The sequence below is a fragment of the Dendropsophus ebraccatus genome, chromosome 2 (assembly GCF_027789765.1).
Source record: "Dendropsophus ebraccatus isolate aDenEbr1 chromosome 2, aDenEbr1.pat, whole genome shotgun sequence".
NCBI lineage: Eukaryota > Metazoa > Chordata > Amphibia > Anura > Hylidae > Dendropsophus > Dendropsophus ebraccatus.
Genome location: NC_091455.1, coordinates 49,559,141 through 49,582,494, shown reverse-complemented (window position 1 = coordinate 49,582,494; position 23,354 = coordinate 49,559,141). Strand labels below are relative to the sequence as shown.

The 23,354-nt window shown below is 42.5% G+C and overlaps 1 protein-coding gene across 2 annotated transcripts in view; it reads left to right on the top strand.

The window, feature by feature from the left end:
* The window catches only part of SLCO5A1 (solute carrier organic anion transporter family member 5A1), a 76,736-nt gene that overhangs the window by 24,535 nt on the left and 28,847 nt on the right, over positions 1–23,354 (top strand). For both annotated transcript variants that reach the window (XM_069959973.1, XM_069959974.1), the window contains exons 3-5: positions 13,733–13,865; positions 18,615–18,841; positions 20,589–20,753. In XM_069959973.1, the coding sequence (XP_069816074.1) occupies positions 13,733–13,865; positions 18,615–18,841; positions 20,589–20,753 (525 nt within the window). The remainder of the gene's footprint in view (positions 1–13,732; positions 13,866–18,614; positions 18,842–20,588; positions 20,754–23,354) is intronic.

The following is a 23,354-nucleotide window of genomic DNA, read 5'->3' as shown; positions in this document are numbered from 1 at the left end:
ACTAGGGATGGTCCAAAACTGCCGAGGTTTGGGTCCGTATGAACCCGAACGCTCGGCATCAGATTCCTGCTGTCTGTCCGCTCCGTGCAGCGTGTGGATACAGCGGGAGGACCGCCTGGGAAACTGGGATACAGCCTATGGCTATGGCTGTATCCCAGTTTTCCAGGTGGTCCTCCCGCTGTATCCACCCTCTTTACGGAGCGGGCAGACAGCGGGAATCATTCCCGAGAGTTCGGGTTCGTACGAAACCGAACTCGGTTCGGACCATCCCTAATGAGGACCCTTAAAGTGTCCCACCACATTGATGAAGATGGACAACTATAACACATTAAACATCAAACATATTAAACAGTTTGTCATCATTTGGAAGAAAGGTGGCCATCTTTGACCAAACAAATGATGTTTTCAGAATGAAACAACCTCCTCAGAAAGTATTCTCCTCTTTTTTTTCTGGTATTTTTGATTACGTCTGGTCAATATGAAAAATTGTAGAAGCCAATGTGGACAAAAATGTGTGGCTGTGTTGTTATAGTAAAGGTTTGTTCATTGGTTCAGCCATCAACCTTCTTCTGTGTTTCCTGTTTGCCACCTTCACTTTACATTCCCCATAGATCAACATCAAAAGTTTTAAGCATGATCCACCAACATGAACTAAGGTATATAGCAGGGATGGGGAACCCTCACCCCTCCGCTGTTGAACAACTACAATTTAAAATTCCCCCCCCCCCCCCCCCCAAAAAAAAAAAAAAACCAAGAAAAACTAGAAGAATCCCAACAGGCATATCCACACGAGCATGCCCTCATGGTTGAGCAATGTTGCTAGGACTTTTCGCAACATGGGTGAAATGTATGGCCATTGACCACCATATGCAGGCGTGGTTTCAGAAGCTTAGGTTCTATTACTACTATGGACTCCCCTTTAAGGCCCACTCACACTATGGAATTTGCACTACATTTCAAGTTGAGTCTTCACTGGGGACCCTGCTTGAAGTTCTGTTTCATTGATCGAATAGGATGTCTCACGCTCACTCTGCCGTCCGCTCAAAGAAATGTCAATTCTGCGCAAATTCCATAGTGTGAATGGGCCCTCATCGCGATGGACTTTTTTATGCTGTGTACAGTCGCTGAAAGCCATATACACATACAAATCTGATTTTAAACACACCACTACAACAAAAAAAAGAGAGTTTACAGTGACCCAAGACCTGATCAGGGGCCTGTTCACATGCTTGTTGCAGTACTCAGAAATTTGTGCAATAAATCTTTAATTCGTGTCTCAAAAGCCAGCAACTTTTCAGTCCACTCAATGGAACTTGATAGCGTTCGAATTGAGTTGCCTGAAACATTGCTGACTTTTAAGACCTGAATTGAGGGCTACAACAATTTTATCTCTCTATCTATCTAAAGGCTGCATTACACGGCATAGAGGGGGAACGAGTGCCAACCTGTCAAGTCAGCGCTCGCTTCCCCCTCATTCCCTGCCTGCCACCTGTGCTATTACATGCACAGACAGCAAGAGATGAGGAGCAGGAGGGGCTGCGGGTAGCTTTGGGAGGGACTGCCCGGACGAGCCTTTGATTGTTAGGGCAGCCCATAGAAGTCAGCGGCTCCAGTTGTATGTCGTGCCGTTTCAACATGATGAAAGACCATGGTCATGTTGATTGAAGTTGACGTTGCCCTTTAACATGTCCTATTGAACCAAAGAATTATCGGCCAGAATTACCGGTAATCAGCTAAGTACGGACGATAATCAAGTAATAAGGCCTTAAAAGGAATCACTCGGCACGATTGTGCTGATATGGTTCCCAGCAGCACAGTATAGACCTGCTGTGCAGCTTGCGGAGCATACTAGCCACGGTTGCAGCAGTAGCTTTACTGTTTTATTACGCCTGGCGAGGCAGGGAGAAGGGCAGCAACTAGTCGTCTAATGGGTCTCTCTGCCTGTCAGTCATTCCCATACTGTGCGCTAGCTGTGACTAGTCATGGGCGGCTCCCCGGCTCTCCTTCTTCTCATTGGCAGCAGAGCACTAAGCCCTGATTGGCTGGTACACGGTAGCCATCAATTAGAGTTCAGTACTCTCCTGCCAATGAAACTGTGTGCAGTCGCAGTACCGGTATGGGGACGTCACGCCGGGATCCCTTCAGCCTATGTCACCGGACCAGAAAAAGAAAGGATCCGGGACGTCACAGGAAGCAAGGAGATTGGCGTCCGGGGCATCATGTGATCAGACAGGGTTCTCCCAGGACAGCGCACTTAGGACAGGTAAGTATATCAGGAAAGGGTTAACCTTTGTTAACTCTTTCAGTATAGCAGTTTTCAATTTTCCTCAGAAAACCACTAGTCTTATGATTTTTCATGTAATTAAATAATAATAGTTAAATGGAAATCAAAATAGCAGGTGAATAAAAGTATAAAATGTAGTTCCTAGACTGCCAGTGGGCAAATACCAGAGAAGTAACGGGGATATGTTTTTTGTAGACTTTTACAATACGGATTTATCACATCCTATTTTAGCAAGGTCGCCGACTGCTGCTTCGCACGGTTCTTTGTTCTCCTATCGGTTTGATTTTCTCTTGCAGATCACTGACTGTGAAGTTCTCTCTATCCTTAGCTTAGGGAAAAGGCCTCTTGTATGATATGTCATGTAAGGACATTTTCTCTTACATGAAGCATTTTGTCATTGAGGAGGATTTATAAAGCCTGGAGAACATTGTGCTGTTTTTTCTTTGCACAAGGTGATATTCAGTGCCTACGTATTGTATGCATTGCATTGACTGTCTATATATCAAAGGGCTTGCTTAGATTTTGCAGTAACAGTATTTCATGCCTGTAACACAGGCTAATAAAATTTAAATGAATTTTGGTTACTATTGTTACTGCTTCTGCTTTTTTACTGCATGTAAAGGATGCTGGTAGTACATGTGCCTCTCCTGCTCTGTAGCGTTTCAGGGCACACTCAGCAAAAATCTAGCTTGCTTTAATAAGTCCTCATTTCTCAACCGCAAATTGATCAAAGAGCTCCTATAAAGCCATGTCTTTTAAAGAGACTCTGTCAGTAGAATTATGCTGTACTATCTAAGAGTAGCATCAACTTGTGACAGTGAAGCTGAAAAGAATGATGAATCAGCTGTACAGAATAGTGTAAGTGATACAAGAAATATCCTCCTGAATAACGAGGACTCTGAGCATTGTACACTAGTCCTCTCCATTATGTGAGTGTGCTTAGTAGTCCTGGATATTCATGAGCACCAGCACATTCTGCCCATCCGCTGCTGATTGGTTGTTGTCTATCTATACTGTGTACATCACTTAAAAAACAGAAATTGGCAGCACCTCTATGCCTCTGTTCAAACTGTTGGTTGCACACCGCATGTGGCTAAAGTACTTACAAAAAACAAAGTGCAACAGCAAACCTGCAGGTGCAAGTGCTTACCGTACATACTCCCCTTGGCGTACACACGATATAAGCTGCTCTATAGATATTAAAAAATGAGGATCTTAGCAAACCATTTGATCAAGAGTGTACCATGTCACCACAAAAAAGGTGTCCTCAGAGACATGGTCCTACTCAAGCATTCTCACACTAGCAGTGGCCTCTCCTGGTCTAACTTTAAAGAGGACCTGTCACCCCCGGTGACGGGGTGACAGGCTCCTGACCCCCCGTTACAGCCCCCTATACTCCCGTGATCCCACCGGGTCCCGCTTCTGGAGATGGTCAGGTCACGGAGATATCGGAGCCCGAGTCCCGGCGCGCGCACGCTCCTCAGATGAGTCCAACACTCATAGAGAATGACAGGAGAGTCCAGCGCTCCGCATTCTCTATGAGCGTTGGACTCATCTGAGGAGCGCGCGCGCCAGGGTGCAGCGGCTGAGATCTCCGTGACCCGACCATCTCCATAAGCGGGACCCGGCGGGATCACGTGAGTATAGGGGGCTCTAACGGGGGGTCGGGAGCCTGTCACCCTGGCACGGGGGGGGGGGGGGTGACAGGTTCCCTTTAAGCAATAAAAACTGCAAAGGTCTTGCTGCCCGTTCACCTCCCCGTAAAACCAATACCACTAAGTCCTCGCCATACCATCTGAAGCCTTAGGGGGGGGGGGGTAACCAAACTGTATTAGACCCCTATTTCATACAGGATCAGGCTCCACTGCGTTTGTTGTTGTCTCTTACCATGGAGACACGTAGGTTTGCATAGATATTGTAGAGACAGAGGAATTGGAAAATACATTATTTATGAAGTCTGTTTGCAAAGTTGTTTCTTGCCTCATTTTAAATGCACAGGGTCAATAAAAATAAAGTTGTAAAGATGGACATAGCTTTTTAGATCTTATTTTACTTTCTCGGTGTTGGCACGCAATGTGATGTGAAGGTTGGTGGCAAGCATGACTGAACTCAACCAGTGGCAATATCTTGAAAATGTCATTGTGACTGATCCAGGGAACGCTGGGGAGAATGATGGGCACTCTCTGTGAAAGATCAAGTTTCCTTTATAGATGCCAAATCAAGTAACTCCAGCGGCTTAATGCGTAGAGATGGGAACACTTCATACGCCGGAGCTGTGGATGAGTAAGCGTGTCGGAAGGGACATTAAAATAAATGAGCTGATTTTCCTGTTATGAATACAAATATACAAGTGGATGGCGAGACTCGATGATTGTGTTATTACATGTGTTTTATAGACTCTGCCAAGAGTTACTGCTGTGGGGACAATAATCTAATAGAAGGATTTGTCATCATATTTTGTTGGTTTTTCTTTGTGGTGTTTCCTGTAATTTGGCATCTTGGAAAACAAAGTGAATTTTAAATAACCATTGCACCTCTATATTTCTGTTTTCCAGTTATACTGTATTGGGATATTGGTCATTCCAATGACATCAATGGGGTTTTCAAGTGAATAAACAAAACAAAACAAAAAACTTAATATATGACCATTAGAGATGAGAAAACTTACAGCCTATGGCTGCGTTCACACTACGTATATTTCAGTCAGTATTGTGGTCCTCATATTGCAACGAAAACCAGGAGTGGATTGGAACACAGAAAGGCTCTGTCCACACAATGTTGAAATTGAGTGGATGGCCGCCATATAACAGTAAATAACGGCCATTATTTCAATATAACAGCCGTTGTTTTAAAATAACAGCAAATATTTGCCATTAAATGGCGGCCATCCACTCAATTTCAACATTGTGTGAACAGATCCTTTCTGTGTTTTCAATCCACTCCTGGTTTTGGTTGCAATATGAGGACCACAATACTGACTGAAATATACGTCGTGTGAACCCAGCCTATGGCTGTATTCCCACTTCGAGAACATATCAGGGAAAGTGGCATCTTGTAACATAGAAAGCTGCTAATATTGATCGTGATCTGTATAATCTATTTAACATGAGGGACGCATTTGCCTGATATGTTTCCCGAAGTGGGACCATAGCCTATAGCTGTATCCATGTGTTCCAGGGAGTCCTAGGACTGCATCTGTCTTCTTCAGGCAGTGGAAGTCAAATGCAGATAGTTTAGCATCAATTACTGTAAGTTTGCTCATCTCTAATGACCATTAGCAAAATAAAATGTAAAAGGGTTGTCTTGGTTTTTGTTTGGTTCATGTTGGAGGTTTATGTCAAGAAGATTGATGATGTATCGCTCGGATGAAAGGGGAGGCTACAGCAAATCCCGCTGTATAGATACAAAGTGGGATATGTTGGCTTCTCCTAGAAGGGGAGCCCTGGGAAAGCTCCAGTGATGTTACTGCCCATATATGGACAGTTACCATACTTTTCGTGACCTACTTCATACGTAATCACTTGGAGTGATATTACTAAATGAGATTTGAATCCAGCCTTACACCTGTGGCACTACTACTTGATGACATTAACATATGGTGTTGCAATGATGGTGGCCACAAGGTAAATCCACACAAGCAGCTCTGAGCAACTTAATGTCCAATTGGCGCAACCAGTGGCTGCACAATTTTGCTGGCACAATTGTGCGACCTTTGGCTGCTACATTTCGTCTGCATGCATCCTACCCCATAGCCTCAGTCTATTAGAAAGCAGCATTCTAGCAGAATGTGAATATATATATATATACAGTATATAATGTGTCTGTGTGTTGGTGAAGTAGGTGGGCTCACGCTCAGGTTCCCAGCACAGGTCATGTGAATGTCTGATAAGATATAGAAAAAACTTACTGTGACATACATATCCACTATCCATAGTAATAGAGGATGTCACATCACTAAGTAAACAAAATAAAAGATCTCCCCCTCCTCCATATCTTGATAAAACTATGGATGTGTCTTTTTAGTAAATCCTACTTCTGTTTAGGCCATGTTAGTATCCTTTGTAGTCCTGTAGCTGCTTATTATGCTGGGCGTATCTTTTGCCTCGGGTCTTTGGGGACATGACTTGTTGACTTGGTTTGGTGGTATACTTATGTAATGTAAAAATACAAATGTTCTGTCTGTAGTCTATGGCTGCAGCATAAGTGGTGTGCGTGACCCAGCCGGACTACCATACAGAATGTAGACGACTTCCAGTGACCGAGGCGGTTTATATAGGGTCATCAGACTTCCAGTGTTATCTATCTTCTTTTGTACACTGTGTACTTTGCATTAAGTATGAAGCTAAAAAAACAAACAAAAAATAATAGGGTTGTGATGGAAGCCTGTGAGCCCAGGGGAGCCCCTGGGGGCTTTGTGCTCTCTTACAGCTATATGCAGGAAAGGAGCCTAAATACAGAGAACACAGCTGTTCGCGTCCTTATTGTACACCCCCCTCCTCTTATAGCTATTCTCATCTTCCTCGTCGCATCTCTGCACTGTGCAGGGGAAACCTATAGTGAACAGATTAAAACACCATGGGTATCTTTTCTCATTATTCATCAGAAGAATAAGCAGAAAAGAACATATGGTGCGGGCATGTGCACACATACATGTTATGGGTTTCTGTTTGTTTGGCCCCTTTCACATCTTGTTTTTCCTGTACCTTGCAGGTATACATTCGAAGAAAAACAGTATGCCAATACATAGAGTGGCATACTTGTGGTGGAGCCTGCATAACTTTGTTAGATTAACCCTTTAGACTGGTGATTTTAGTGCTCTCATAGCTGTTATTGAGCACCTGAGAGTGTTTGTTTTCCATAGTGCATTGCTATTTTTCATTCTCCATATTTCAGGGGGAAGGACCAGGATTAGACTACTTTCCCGCAGTACCCACACCGGGACGCCCTTTCCCTTACTTCTCTGACCTGTCACAGCACAGCACCTACTCTGGAGAAAGTGCTCTGGACTTAAAAGGGTGCTGCGGAAAAATAATATTTTTAATACAATGATTTATTTAAGTTATATTACTCTTCAATATAACTTTATTTGAAAAAAAAAATATATTGTTTTTTATTTATATAATGCAAAAAAGAAAGTTAGAGGAGGGCAAATCACCATAGTGGTTCACTTAGGGGGACATTTATCAAACTGGTGTAAAGTAGAATTGTCTTAGTTGCCCCTAGCAACCAATCAGATTCCACCTTTCATTTTTCAAAGAGTCTGTGAGGAATGAAAAGTGGAATCTGCTTGGTTGCTAGGGGCAACTAACACAATTCTATTTTACACCAGTTTTATAAATCTCCCCCTTAGTCTTTATTCGTCTTTTATCAAACAATAAAAGTTTATATTCCATGGTAGGCTACATCGGACAGCTTTCCACCCCAGCTTTCTGCTAGCACTATATTGGATTTTGTACTTGCTTTTCTCAAGAGGGAGGTTCACCCTAGTTCACATTACCCTATACATCCTAAAAACCTTCAGTAGCGCTTGTAATTATACTGCTCTCCCTTGTCCTCCTGTCCGTAGTACCAGTTGCAGTTTCTTACCAGGTATCTTATTTACATATATATTTCCGTGACTGGCAGCAGTTAAAGAGTATGTACCACCAGGTACATCCTCTTTAATCTGAACCGACGGATCGAACGGCACCGTCACGGGGAAGCCGGTGCCGCGGTCCATTTTTCAGACCCCGGCCCGGTTCCCGTACACGGCGCCGTTCTATCCATCGGATGGCCGGTGCTCAAGCACTGGAGGGAGGCCGGGCCGCCCCCAGAGGGAGGGAGTTCCCTCCCCTGTATGACGTGGCTCTATTAGAATGAATGTCTTTAGGTCTGGACCTAAAATAATTGACCGCCAGGTGCAGGATGAATCTGTAAAGAAAATAATAAACTATACATACCTCTCCATGCTCCCTGTTGAAAGTGTTGCTCTGCTCTGGGTGCTGGGAAAAGCTTTGCTTTGTTGGTACTGTAAATTCGCTCATCTCTAATTGAGAGCGGTATGCAAAATTTGTGACTTTTTACACGATTTTTTTTGTGAAAGCATTACTGAATTCCCCCGACTCTCATCCACCTTTATTATGAGTAGGTTGGCCTTCTCATGACCCAAGTGCTACTTCATATGTAATTTGCTTGGAGTGATACTACTAAAGCATATCCTTGTAATAGTCTCTCAGCGAGTTGCTATGACACCCAGATTTAGTATTTGAAGTAATTTTTGCATTATTAGGAGGTCAGGCAGCAGACTAAACACATCTCTGCCGGTAACAATCCGTGAGTCCCTCTTAGAAACATTTGATCATGAACATGCGTTACTATGCCCTTTCGTAAAGCTACAGAAGCTGAGGCTGATAAATATCAACCCAAATGTAGACGGAAGCTGCTACCATCTCTTCTGTATGGGTTTCTAAATTTCTATTAATTGTATCTGTGTATAGAACAAGGAATCATATACCTTTCTAATATACGTGTAACTGATATTCTGCTCATATACATTTCTTATTCTCTACGCTGCACTGTCCTCCTACCTATCCAACTCTCTCATAGAGAGTTAATAAAGATAAAGTGCCGATGGCTGAAGAAGTGTAATAGAGCCCTAAAGAGTCCGGAAAAACATGGATACAGCCTATGGTTTCAGCCACCGGTATTCAAATGATAAATGGTTGGACTCAAGCATGATCACGTTGAGCTCATCTTAACTCTTTAACGCGTCACTGTCATCGTAGAAAACATTTGACATTTCATAGAGACATGTCAAAAGTTTTGATTAGGGTGGGTCTGAGTGTTCAGACTCCTACCGATCGCCAGAACGAGTAGGGAGAAAACCACACTGCAGTGCCTCTTCTCCCCACTGTTTGTCAGCATAATCAGTTGGGCTCCATAGACTTACATTATGAGCCCGACTGATCACGTGACATAGAGCCGCGAGAGGACCACGCATAGTCATCTCCCATCTTTAGAGCTAGTGGTTTCTGACAGCCTCAAAATGGCATGCAGGGTAATCTGAGTAATTCAGTGCATTATAGTGAAGGTATCTGTGATTGCTTTATTCCGGATATTCAATTTAGAAACTTCTGAAATGTGAGAAGTTTTGGTCAGTGGAGGTTTGAGACCCCTATGGATTGCTAAGAAGGTCTATAGAGATAGATAGATAGATAGATAGATTGACCATAATACCCATTTCTCATTTATCCATACTAGTTAATTCTTTAAGGTGACACCAGGATTATATTTAATGTCAGACGTCTTTGGGTGCGGCTCCCAAATTTCTGCTACCCTGCTAAATGGCTCAGTGAATAAACGCGCATCAGCAGTGTACCGGCGATTGTAGTAAGTAATGTGCCCTTGGTATCTCAAAAGGAATTGTTAATTTAATATGAGTGTTAGATATTGATATTGGATACATATAAGGTTTATGCACTGAGACAAAAGCCAATACCACTAGTGTACCTACAGCTTTTATAGGCACATCACATTACGATCCAAGGAAACCAGATCTTACATGTTTCAGGCTCAAATGTTTCTTAGTCGTAACATTGGAAGCACGATGATAAATAAAAGTTGCTGTGATTATTCTAAATTCATTATTTTCCATTTTCCTGCTTTTCTCCATTACATTTGGACAGTTCTCTTTCCATATTCTTTGTAACTATTCTGCAGTATATAATGACGTACAGGGTTATAGCCCTATTAAGAGTAGAGAACAAAGAAGCCGGGATTCTATTTGGTTACTATAGTGCTGTAGTGTTTGTCCCCTTCGTGTCATTCCCTGTCAGTGTATATATACATCACTCCGAGCAAATACTCAGTAAACACAAGACTCAAAAATCTCTTCTGCATCTTATCCCAAGATGTAAATCTTCCCAAATCTGGACATTCTAGAAAGTCTATTTCCTGTTAGCTATTGTACACAGTCCTTTATAATCAGACCGATCTCTGATTCTGTTATATTCTTTCCATGTACATAAAGGGTAAATTTATTCTCGGCTATTTTAGGCATTTTCTAGCAACTGATCCGCAGTGGTTTCCTAGACTACTCCGCTGAAATGTTACTTTTTATAGCAAATCCTATAAAATTATTAATAATGTTTGGCTATGATAGCTTGTTTCTGAGTCTTAGTATAAAACAGGCCATTACAGCTCTGAAGACTCTGAAATCACAGTAATGACTATTGTGTCAGGAAATACGCTAGATGAGTGCCACTTACATGGTTTAAAGGGATGTCCCAGTTTTGGCTTTTCTTTGTATAATAATGTTACACCATTTTCCTATATACTTTCTGTATAAATACCTTAGATTTTAGAATCTCTGCTTAGGCTCCTAGCACGTCATACTTGTTGCCATTTTTGGCGGTCAGGAAACACTGATCGGGAAGCCTTTCCGGAGGCTTCAGGAAACCATCAGTGTTTCCTGACTGTACAAATGGAGGAGAAAAAAAAGAAGTCATACTCACCTCACCCGTGGCACGGCTGCTGCGTTGCTCCCGGCCAGCTTCTTCCTCTGTCTTCCAACTCTGCAAGTATGACGTCACGTGTGCGCCACAGCAATGGGGAGCAGAGAACGGCCTCTTGTGGCCAGGCATAATGCTGCCTCCGGCCAGTAGAGTGGTTGGTAGGGAGTCAAACACAGCGCTGCATTGAACTTTATGCACTCCTTATTAGAAGCAAGCAAGCACCGCTGGGTGCTGATGCTGGATTGGGCTTCTATCCAGTGCATCTAGAATTCCGGACTGTTCCTGGACCCAGAGTTGTTTGTAATTCTGGATGCCCCCTTAGAACCTATGGGGCATCGATGCTGGAATTCTGGACAATGGTAGGACAGGCGCTATAGTTTTCAGGTCTATTTTTCGACACAGACACCCTACAGGATAAATGCTGAAGGGTGTCCTTGCCCAATAGAACCCTAGGGGTCATGAAATTTGTCCAGATCTCTTTTTAAGAAATTTGAATAGATTTTCCTAAAGTTTGAAGGGGGCCTTATAGTTGTTCAACTGGAGCAAAGTCTGGATGAAAAGTGAAAGTCTTCCCAGGTCATGTGATAGGAATAATGCTTGGACATGGTATCTATAGGCTATTGGGTAAAAACTTAAGTAAAAACTCCTCAAAATCAGCATGGATTTGGGCTGTTTGTGGTGCTGATTTTGATGTGGTTTTTCTTGTGTCTTTATTGTAAGCATTTAGGTGGGACTCCACTGAAAAGTAACATGGCAAATCACTTGCATTTGCGTTTTTTAACAATCCCCAGTCAATTGGAGATGAAAACTTCAAGTTTATGGGAATTTTGGGGGGTCATTTTTTGCCTGTGTGAATATACTTTTACCCTTATTTATTCCAGTGGGAGTTGCTAGGAACAGTTTTGCTATCCCTATATACATTGGATGCCTTCAGAAATTGAGTCTTAAGGTTGAGTCTTTATACTTTTGTTGGCAATAGGGGGCGGGCTTGATAGGAAATTGCTGACTTAGTTCTCTGAGATGAGCTTATGCCAGAGCATTCTTCCTCCGACTCAACCCTCCCGTTACTGTGTATGGGTGGGACAAGAGGGGAAGCGGACAGGAGAGATAACTTATTGAAGCTATATGACCTTTATACATTTTGTATTGCCTCTTTTATCCTCTCCTCATTCTCATTTTTTTCTTTTTTCACTTACCAACCACCTTCTACCTAACTAAATATTTGAGATTTTTTTTAAACCTTCCTTTGTTCACCTTTTCGTTATATTTAATATATTTAATTTACTATCTTTAACTAACTTATTGCTGGGTTTAGAAAGCTATTAGAAAATTCTGGGTAAATAGATGTGTTCCCCTGTTGAGGATTCTCATCCATTACCCAGAATAAAGAGCACATACTATTGAGGACCCACTGTATCCATGCATTACGAGGGCAGCCATTTGATGTCGGTAGGAACTGTGTAATGCATTATTTCTCCTTTGGTGATGTGGCACCGAAATTGAGCTCCGACGGGTTTCTTACATCTTACATCTCATCATCTTTTCATTGTAAGAGTTTTCTGACAAAAAGGAATTGTTCAAAGAGAAAACCTTTTTATTCACAACCCAATGGAGTGGATTTTGTCTCCAAATAGCTTGCTATGTGGAGATATCTTCATATACTATATGCGTATTATATATAATAAGTAAATTATATTGGATATATGTAGTTTATTAGACGTGTTTTATGCTTGTACAATACAATATGTTTTCCCAGGGAGCTAAAGACTCACTATTTACATATATCACATATAATCTGGAGAGTTACATCTGGAAATATTCATTATGAAATGTTTGTATAGTAATGTAATAGCTCGCTTGGCTGAATCCCAGCATTTATATTCTGTAATGAGTGGATATGCCTAGTCAGCAAACATACAATGTGTGCGCACCTGAGCTCCGCTGCACCATACTTGAATCTTTCCTAATAGACACTACAGCCCCACTACAGTGAGTCATATCGAAGGACTTCATTTACATGGTTGGCATGTATTGCTACAGAACCAGACACAGCTTCCCTCACGCCGATACCAGCACATTGGTTTGGGCTAAAGAATCTGGATCTGTGACAATTTTTTTTTTTTTTTTTTTTTTTTTTTTTAAGGAATTGATATTATGAGTCCCAGATCTACCATGAGGCAAAGATTTCACCATTTAGGCCAGTGGACCACCCAAATGACTTGTCTCCCAGGCAGCATCAAATTGATGACAGGTTAAATCTATTGATACTAAAACAATAAAAAAAACAGTTGTAGTCGTAGTCCTAGTTTCAGGATAAGGTTTTGTTTCTGAAATTATTCCAGTTTCCCTTATACAGAACCAGGTTTTTGTGCACTCCTTCTGACAATATTTTCTGCCTAGATGGAATATGAGAAATCGCTACACATTTTAGAATGTCCTCAGAGACTTATCAGTTTCAGGAGAAAAAAAGCTATATTGCTAAATCTGATTCCATGACTTCATGACTTATTAATGATTTGTGGTATTTTATAATTTTGCACCCTTTGGTTTCATGTATCTGTTATGCCATGTGCATCGTTTTAACCATGACTGGTAAACTATCTTTCATATGTTGCAATTAAGTAATAAAAAGCTAAATTGGATTGCTAATACTACTACTACTTCTAATAATAATACCAATAATCTTTATATAGTGCCGACTAATTCCGCAGTACTTTCTAGTTCTGAGAGTACATCAGCCATTACAGACATATACGTTTCTGAGAATTCAGACTATGGAGGATGTTGGTTGTAAGTCATTGGAAGGGCATAGAGCACAGGTAGGGCGATAGAGATGAGATGATTGGGATATAGGGAGGTACAGCACTGAGGAGAGCAAGAGGAGTTTATATTCTATTATGTACATTGTATGGCATCACAATTTCTTATACTATGTTTCTGGGTTATGTTTTTACAGCTATCATGTACGTCATGGGTGCTCTTGGTCCAGCGGCTGGCTATCTCTTAGGTGGAGTACTCATTGGATTTTATGTTGATCCCCGTACCATTGTCAACATTGAGCAGAGCGACCCACGATTCATTGGCAACTGGTAAGACCATCTCAATTTAAGATGTAAAAGAAAAGTAAGACCAGCATTGGAAGCATAGTTTATGAAGTCATAAATGATTAATGTAAGATGCCTGTTTCGTAATCCATGGCTTGGATTGTTCTTGGTTTTTTCAATGTATTGTTCTACACATCATACATAAAAATATAAATTCTACAAATTCTAGAGATATAATCCATCTCTTCAGTTGCCTTGTATAGATTTGAGCTTTAATTCAGCCCTCTAGTCACCATGGACATAATGCTTCCTCCAGCCATTGGGTTTATAGGTTTTTCTTTCAACCCTACTGCACATATTAAATCCTTCCAGGCATCCATTCCTCTGGTACTCAGTGGATAATGCAGTAAAACCAGTCATTCATTATATATTGTGCCCTTCTAGATATCCAGCCTACTATACAGCCATGCAGCTGACTATATATATGTCTCGAGCAAGTAATAAAACACTCCATCAGTTCAGTATAAAATATATATCTGTTCAGCCACCCAGCATATAATTTACCCTTCCAGTCAACCAGCAAATAGTGTTGCCTTTTTTCCAACTATTTTAATGTTCCACTGTATGTAAAGTAAAAGTAACTTGGTCTTGATTAGAAATCATATGTTGATCAATATGTTTCCATGGTAACAGACTACAAACAAACCTCAAAAGATGTGCTGAAGTAGGATGCCCTAGTTTTATTAAGACACATTCTTCTTAATAAATGTGGCTCAAAAATGAAAATGTGGCTCAAAAATAAAATTTACACCTACGAGCTGGCATACATTTCTGATATTTATATATCATAAATATATGCCAGCTCGTAGACCACTTTCAGATGTGATTTTGTAAATTTGTCAGGCCACTAAAGCCCACACACTTTCTCTGAAAATGACACGAATAGCACAGAAGGTTAAATGAACACTTCCGTACTTTAAAAAAACATTTTCCCTCAAAGTTTTGTTCAGTACTTGAACGTTGCTAAGTATCTGAGCAAACCTGGAGGAGATAACTGTCGGCTGAACTATTGTTTGGACACCACTGTTTACAGAAGCGGGGACTGGAGTGGAATCCCTGCTCTAAATGGGGTTTCCCACTCAAGAGCAGAAAGCATCTCCTTCTGAGCAGGCCAGTGTCATTACTGCTACTGAGCTGGAGGCATACTCTGTATGCCTCCTGCTCAGTTTGCTAGCCAGGCAGGGGTTCAATGGGGATGCTGTGCATGTCCACTTAACCATTTCCTCGCTTGGCCTGGCACAGTTCGCTATAGACTGTGACATACGAACTACATACACATGTGCTTTATTTACTTAGGTGCATTGGAACAATAGGACTTCTTCCTGAAGATGAATGGAAACACCAAGACAACTTTAGTAACAGGAACCAGGGACATTATCTTGTTGGATTTCTTACTAGAAAAGTTATTTGGGTGGTGTAAATTTTATTCGGCCTCTTTCATATATTTGTATACCTCTTAGGGTGCGTTTACACATACAGGATACGCAGCAGATCTGCAGCAGATTTGATCTAAATAACTGAACACCGCATCAAATCTGCTGCGGATCCTGTATGTGTGCACCGTATCTCTGTATTTTCCAAGTAGCAGTAGAAAATGGCAGCTTCTTCCGGAGCCTTCATTCTGTTTAAATCTTTGTACAGGTATATGGTGGGAGATCTTCCAAAATAGAGTTTGTAATCTTGGTGACTATCTCTATGGGAGCTGCCGTAATGACCATTTTGGTTGTGACTCCACAGATATAACTTTAAAAGTCCTTAATTTGTAGCACCTTATATTATCCTATAGAAGAAACCATAAGCATTACACTAAACTATATGTGTATATGCTTTAGAATTGCTACATTTTAAATGGCTGTAGCTAAAAATTACATATCAGCTACTTTAATCCGGCCCCTCCAGGCCCTGTCATCTTAGGTTTCTGTAATGCCAGCATCTCCTCGGAGGAAGGGGAAGACCTTGTTAACTTTTACTCTTACACTGCAGTCAGCATCTGAAGTCATTGGTAGGAACTAAGAACTTTGTGTCATTAGCCATATAGTAGGGCTGGGCGATATTGGCCTAAATCAATATCGCGGTTTATCGCAGTTGTAGCTGCGGTAAGGATAATTAACCGATCATTATGACACGCCCCTTTTTGCAAACCACACCCATTTGCCATGCCAAACTGGCAATATTTTGATAAAAAAAAAGTAAAAAAAAAAAAAAGAGGGGTGTATGACTATTATTGGCGAACATAGGGATTGTGGGGGCATATAGGGGTGTATGACTGTAAAGGGGGGGCAGATAGGGGTGTATTACTATACGGGGGGGTGGATAGGGGTGTATTACTGTACGGGGGCGGATAGGGGTGTATGACTATACGGGGGCGGATAGGGGAGTATGACTATATGGGGGTGCTGATAGGGGTGTATGACTATACGGGGGGGCGGATAGGGGTGTATGACTGTATGGGGGCGGATAGGGGTGTATGACTATACGGGGGCTGATGGGATATATGACTATACAGGGGACTGATAGCGGTGTATGTCTATACGGGGGTCTGATAGCAGTGTATGTCTATACGGGGGGCTTATAGGAGTGTATGACTATACAGGTGGGGGGGTTGGGGGTGTATGACTATATAGGGGGCACATAGGGAGGGTGGATAGGGGTGTATGACTATATAGGGGGCACATAGGGATGGATGGTGGATAGGGGTGTATGACTATAGGGGGGATGATTAGGGGTTTATTACTATATAGGGGGCACATAGGGGGTATGGGGGTATGGGAAGTACAGGGCTGTATCCTAGGAAAAATGAATGGGCTGCAGCAGGCAGGATGCCACACACATAACTTATAGGAGACATTCCTGTGTGCTGCAGCCCATTCAATCCTCCTAGGCTGCAGCCCTGTACTGTTACTGATGCTGATGGAAATGCTGCTCCTCCATGTCCTGCTATGACCTGCCCGCGTCCATGCACACACAGGACAACAGGTGCAGTGGTCGTGTGTGTGTGGGACTGATGCAGAGGGGGGTGGGGGGCGCTCACACGGGACGGGACTGATGCGGAGGGGGGGGGGGGGTTAAACGCTTTGATACCACTCTGATACCGCTTATGCCGGGTCGTGCGTGTGTGTTGAGGGACGCTCTGACGGGGGAAGGCACTGACAAGCCAGGACTGAAGCGGGGAGGAGACTTGTTGACAGGTCGGACAGCTCAAACCAGGAGATAAAAATACAGCAGATACCGTCCCGGCCAAGTTGAGGTCGGTTAACCGACGCCAGAGACGGTATTGGTATTTTTGCGGTATACCGCCAGCCCTACCATATAGTCAACAATTTATTTTAGTGTAACTTTCATGAGATTTTAATACAAAGTATCCCCCAATACTGGTTGAGACTAGCAAATGTCATGTTCTAGTGAGATGCTGTGCTTGCTGAATTGCACTTACAGTATCTCTATAGACGTTTGTAAGATAAATGTTCTTTGGGAACTTAGGAAGAAGGTGTCTTACAATGTGTAATTTCTAAGAGATGAGCGAACCTTGAGCATGCTCGAATCCATCCGAACCTGAACGTTTGGCATTTGATTAGCGGCGGCTGCTGAACTTGGATAAAGCCCTAAGGCTATGTGGAAAACATGGATATAGTCATTGGCTGTATCCATGTTTTTCAGACAACCTTAGAGCTTTATCCAAGTTCAGCAGCCACCGCTAATCAAATGCCGATCGTTCGGGTTCGGATGGACTCAAACCTGAACCCAGTTCGCTCATCTCTAGTAATTTCCCAAGAATTCGTAAGGCCATATCCACACATAGTGTGAACATCGGCCGTTGTTTGACCCGGCCGGGTTAAACAATGGCCGATGTCTGAGATGCTCAACGGCCGGATAACATTACTTTATTTGAATTGGAATGCAGGCACATTAGGGTGTGCCCACACTCCAATCAGCCATAGAGCACAATGTAAAATGCGTCTGGAACCCGTACTTTACATTGTGTGCACAGGCTATCTTGTGCGGCTGCTGTTCACTGAATAGCGGCTGCACAAAATAGACCTGTCAGCTATTTTGTGTGGCCGCAGAGAATCACGGCCGTACTGCATACATACATACACTACGACCGTAATTTCATAGGCGTCAATGCAATCGCTCCCTGTGATTAAACAACGGCCATTGTTGCAGGTTGCAGCAACAGCCGTTATAAAATGCAAAAATACAACATGTGAACATGGCCTAAAAGGGTATTCTAGCACAAACGCTAGGAAGCTTGAGATCATTATGACCTTCATAGTCTGTCCTCAGACCTGCAGACGTTCTAGGGATTGATTAGTTGTGGAGACTTTATAGGAACTTTATAGAACTGATAAGCTTCCATGTTCTGACTGTGTCAGATATCTACTATGCAATGGTGATAAGTTTCCTGTTCATCATTACTGTCCAGATCAGTGTCCATCATAATTCGTATACTAAGTACCCTACACACAAATAAATCACATCCAAGTACTGCTGTGGCTATGGTCATACATAGTGCTGCATCTACACAGTGCACATCTAGAGGACTGTATGAGTTCACATCTTTCACCATGATGTCTACCCACAGGGTATACCTACCACGGGCTAAGAATCTGGTGTCTAGACAATGAGACCTTTGGTTTGACATTCGTGCATCATGGAAGATATGAGAGTTGGGTTTTTGAAATAACAGGTAAAAAATAAAGCAAGTGTTCTGCTTTTCTCCTTTTCTGCTTGCAGGTGGAGTGGGTTTCTATTGTGCGCTATGGCAATGCTACTTGTCATCTTCCCAATGTTCACCTTCCCGAAGAAGCTCCCCCCTCGACAGAAGAAGAAAAAGAAGAAAAAGAAAAGTAACTCCTATGATGTTTCCAGTGATGATGATGTGATGAAAGAGAAATCTAGCAACAAAATGAAAGCCGATACCGGTGGCGGCCCATCCATAGGGTTTGGCAAGAATTTTAGAGGTAACCTAACACTAGGGATAATAAATATTTGATTCCTTTAGAACAATATCCTCTTTGGCTTTGGTTAAAGGGATCATCCAGAGTTAGAAAAATATGGCCGCTTTCTTCCAGAGACAGCACCACTCTTGTCTCCAGATCAGGTGCTGTCTCTGGAAGAAAGTGGCCATGTTTCTCTAACTCTGCATGGGGATTTGCTGGGGATTTCACACTACAAGTTTTTTGCAGTGAAATAAGCGGCTATACTGATATTAAAGTCTATTGTACCCCATTCCTGCGGTGGTTTTATATTCTGATGTGAGATTATCATGCTATAGACTTGTAAAAATTAACTACTTAGCCCCCGAAACCATGCTTACCTGTTCCACCAGCACGTTCCTGCATGCTTTTCTTGGTCTACGGACAGCCCGCTCAGCCAATCACTACGCTGTCCTGCCACAGCCAGTGTTTGGCTGAGTGGGCTGTCACTGAGTAGGGACCCAGAGAAGCATGCAGGAGCACGCCGGTGGAACGCGGACAAGTAAGCATGGTGTCGAAGCCGAGTAGTTAAATTTTACAAGTCTATGGCACAAAACATTCTAATTAATAGAAATCAGTATCACAGTCGATTTCACTGTGAAATTCACAGCGTGAAATCCGCTTTTATGCGGTATGTGTGAATCCACCCCTAGGCCATGTTCACACAACGTAAGTTGTGTATTAATCACAACCGTCATTGCCGACGTGCTACAACGGTCGTGATTAATACACAACCTATGTGCAGTGCAGTTAGAGAGAATCCTGGCTGTAGAGTATACACATACTGACATGTCAGTTTTCTGCGGCTGTTATTCATTGAATAGCGGCCACAGAGAACCTGTCAGTCTATACAATGTAGTAGCTCTATTGTGTGCAGCTAAGAATTTGGATCTGAATTCAGCACAAGTAAAGATCATCCGTCCGGTAATGCAGTACAAGCCAGGATGATCTTCAGTAACACCGGCCGTTCTTTGACCTGGCCGGGTCACAGTACGGCCGGTGTTATACAGTGTGTAAACATGGCCTTAAGCAGAATCTTTAAAGTTACTGCAGTAGTGATTTTGTTGACTGTAAAACTACAGATCCATTGGCACGGACGGCCCATAAAGTGTCATCCTTAGCCCACCCGCAGTCACAGACTACACACACCATAGAAGTATAGGAGTATAAAGGAATTGCATTGATTGTGGAAGCCATGATCATGTGCATTGGCCCATAGAAGAGAAGGGGTTAGGTGCAGGCAACTGTATTGTTGGCTTACCTGTCTAACAAGAAGTGGTTGTTCAGAATGGACAATTCCTTTAATGTCTTTGACTGTGGATAGGTCTCTCATATTTTGTAGATCATAAAACGATGATTGATGACATTATCATGTATTTGATAGTATATCCCTTTATAATGTGATTTTTACATTCTCTGTAGAACTTTTAGCCCCAAGAAAATTTCACTTCAGAGACAGACTATAGAACTTAGGACCATACACTGAAAGTTGTTTGGTACATAGTGTATCCGATACTATTCGGTATATTTAAAAATGTGTAGCGTGCATTATTAGTAGTGCATTATTCACAATGAGTATCCCCCAAAAATGTATAGAATAAATAATATATAGCTTTTTGGTGGCAGATCTCTTCAGGAACTCCATTACACGCTCTTCATTTTAGGGATCCTACATATATTGTTTTATTTTTTTCATTCATTCTCTATAAACTTCATCTCTTGTCATTTTTAGACCTTCCAAGAGCAGCAGTCAGAATTTTAAGCAACATGACATTCCTTTTTGTGAGTTTGTCATACACAGCTGAGAGTGCCATTGTCACCGCTTTTATTACCTTCATTCCCAAGTTCATCGAGTCTCAGTTTGGCATCCCAGCTTCCAGTGCCAGCATCTACACTGGTAAGATCATGCTAATGGTGTCAATTACAAGAGGAAATGAGCCTTCTATGAAATTATTAATAGAGACTAATTTGTCCCGCCGTTTACTTTTAAAAAATAAAAAAAAGCTCAAAATGTAAAACAGTAAAAGAAGTAATACATTACTGATTCTGCACCATTACTGTTCTGAGGCTTGCTAAGTCACCACAGGCATGTGAGCATTCCAGCCAGTCTAAGGGCCCTATTACATGGCCAATTTGGCAGATCCTTGCTCTTTGTAATAAATACAACGATCAGCCGATGACAACGATTATCAGCCGATCGTGTCTTTTGGTCCTGCCCTAAAATCATCGGCCGCCGGGCATGCATCGCTAAGTGTAATAGCAATTTGAATAAATGTACGTAAAAAAAATAAATAAACCTATTCTGACCTCTCCACGCTCCCTGATGTCCTGTTAGCTTAGCCCAGTGTCTGAAGTGACAGGCCGCTCAGCCAATCACTGTCCGTGGCACCATCTCGATGACTGGCTGAGCGGCCTGTCACTTTAGACACAGCGGGGAGCGGGCTGAGTTGGCAGGACATCAGGTAGAGTGGAGAGGTATATATAACTTTATTATTTTACACTTGTTAGGCAAGGGCTTCATGGACATTGCTAACAATATATATACAGCCCTTGCTGCACTATTATCGAGCTGTATATGGGCTCAGGAAGTGAGCGTCAATCCAGCAGATGGGCACTCACTTACATACACGGACCCCAAACTGTAGGGTGTCCCTGCCGTGGCCATGGATTGGCTGCAGTGGTCAGGTGTCTATAGTGACTGGGGCCAAAAAGTAAAGACACTGGTAGAGGAACCAGAAAGCATTGGAACCTTAACCAGCGGTGAATCAGTAAGGTAACATTGAAGAGACCAGTGGGGAAACACTGAGAATTTGAACAGCGGGGGATCAGTAAAGTAGGTATGACTTATTTTAAAATTTTATATTACGGTGTCTTGACTAGAAGATGGCAAACCTCAAGCATGCTTGGATTAATTTGAACCCAAGTGTGTGGCATTTGATTACCGGTGGCTGAAAAAGTTGCATGCAGCCCTAGGGAGTCCTGGAAAACATGGATACAGCCTATGGCCTGCATCCAACTTCTTTAGCCACGATAATCAAATGCCACATGCTTGGGTTTGAATGAACCCAAGCATGCTCGAGGTTTGCTCTTCTCTAGTCTTGAAAACCTCTTTAATCAGCGTAAAGAAATTGTATACTATGGTAAGTCAACTGCTAAGAGGGTTCTAACCACTTTAAGCCATATGAATCCATGTAAAATGTCTTGGTAAGTCATTTCTGGTTCACTAGCTCACAGATTCCTGGGGCCATGGTGTCCCTCATTAAAGAGCATTCTCCACAAAATCAATAAAGCAGCTGTAAATGTCACTGTACTTCTCTGTTGTGAAACCCTTCAATATTCTCCACAGCATTTTTGGTTGCTTATACCTGCTCTTCTATCACTCCATATAAAGGCAGAATTGTCACTTGGGGTTTGGGAACACTGGATGGCAACCTAAGTTATAATATTGTTCAAAACTCTTTATCATCCAGCTGTTCCCAAAACAGAGATAAATCAACTTGACAGAGGAGGCCGAACCAAGGAGTTTTCAGACTTTCATTGAGTTCTCAGGTGCTTTTTGTTTTTCACTTAAAATGAATGTACCATCATGTACATTCACTTTAAAGGCCCTATTCCACAGAACGATTATCGCCCGTAATCATCCGATATTGGCAGTTACGGAGGATAATAGTCCGTGGAATAGAAGGCAACGATCATGTCGGCTGAAGGTTGAAGTTGTTTGTCTTTCAACATGTTGAAAGACAAACGACTTATATAGCAACGATCTGCTGCTGACGCTCTGCGCTATATTCTATGGGCTGCCCGGACAATCAGCGATCCCCTGGGAAGCTCCCCCGCAGCTTCCCCCGGCCCTCCCCGGACTCACCCACTCGCTGCTGCCATGTGGAATAGTGGCCGCAGCGAGCGGGAACCGAGGAGCAAACGAGTGCTCACAGCGCTCATTTGCTCCTCACTGTTGGCCCGTGTAGTAGGGCCTTTAGTATTACCCATGTATAGAATGGCGTTGGTGCCGTGGTCCTTTTTTTGAACTGTGGCCCGGTCCCTCTGTACGGCGCTGTTCTATTCATGGGTATTGGCCCTGGGGTGAGCATTGGAGGTGGGCCGGCCCACCTACGACCCCCTCCCCCCTATGACGCCGCTCCATTGATTCTAATGGTTCTATACATGGGTAATACTTGAAGCGAATGTACCAGATGGTACATTCGCTTTAAGATATTTAGTAATCTAGGGTCTTTTTTTTGATCCAGTTGTAATACATGTAAATATATAAAATGTGGGTGCTGAAAGAAAAGATTCATTCTCTGGAGGATAGAGCAATTGTTAATCAGTGGAATAGACAACCTCGGGAGCAGAAACAGTTGATGGCAACAAGACTATGAATTCTATATATCTATGCATATTTCTGTGTACAGGAATCGTGTTTGAATATTCCCCCAGTCTCATTGGCACTTGGGATTAGGAAGTTCATTTATCCTTTAAGGAGTCATCTGTGCTCTTA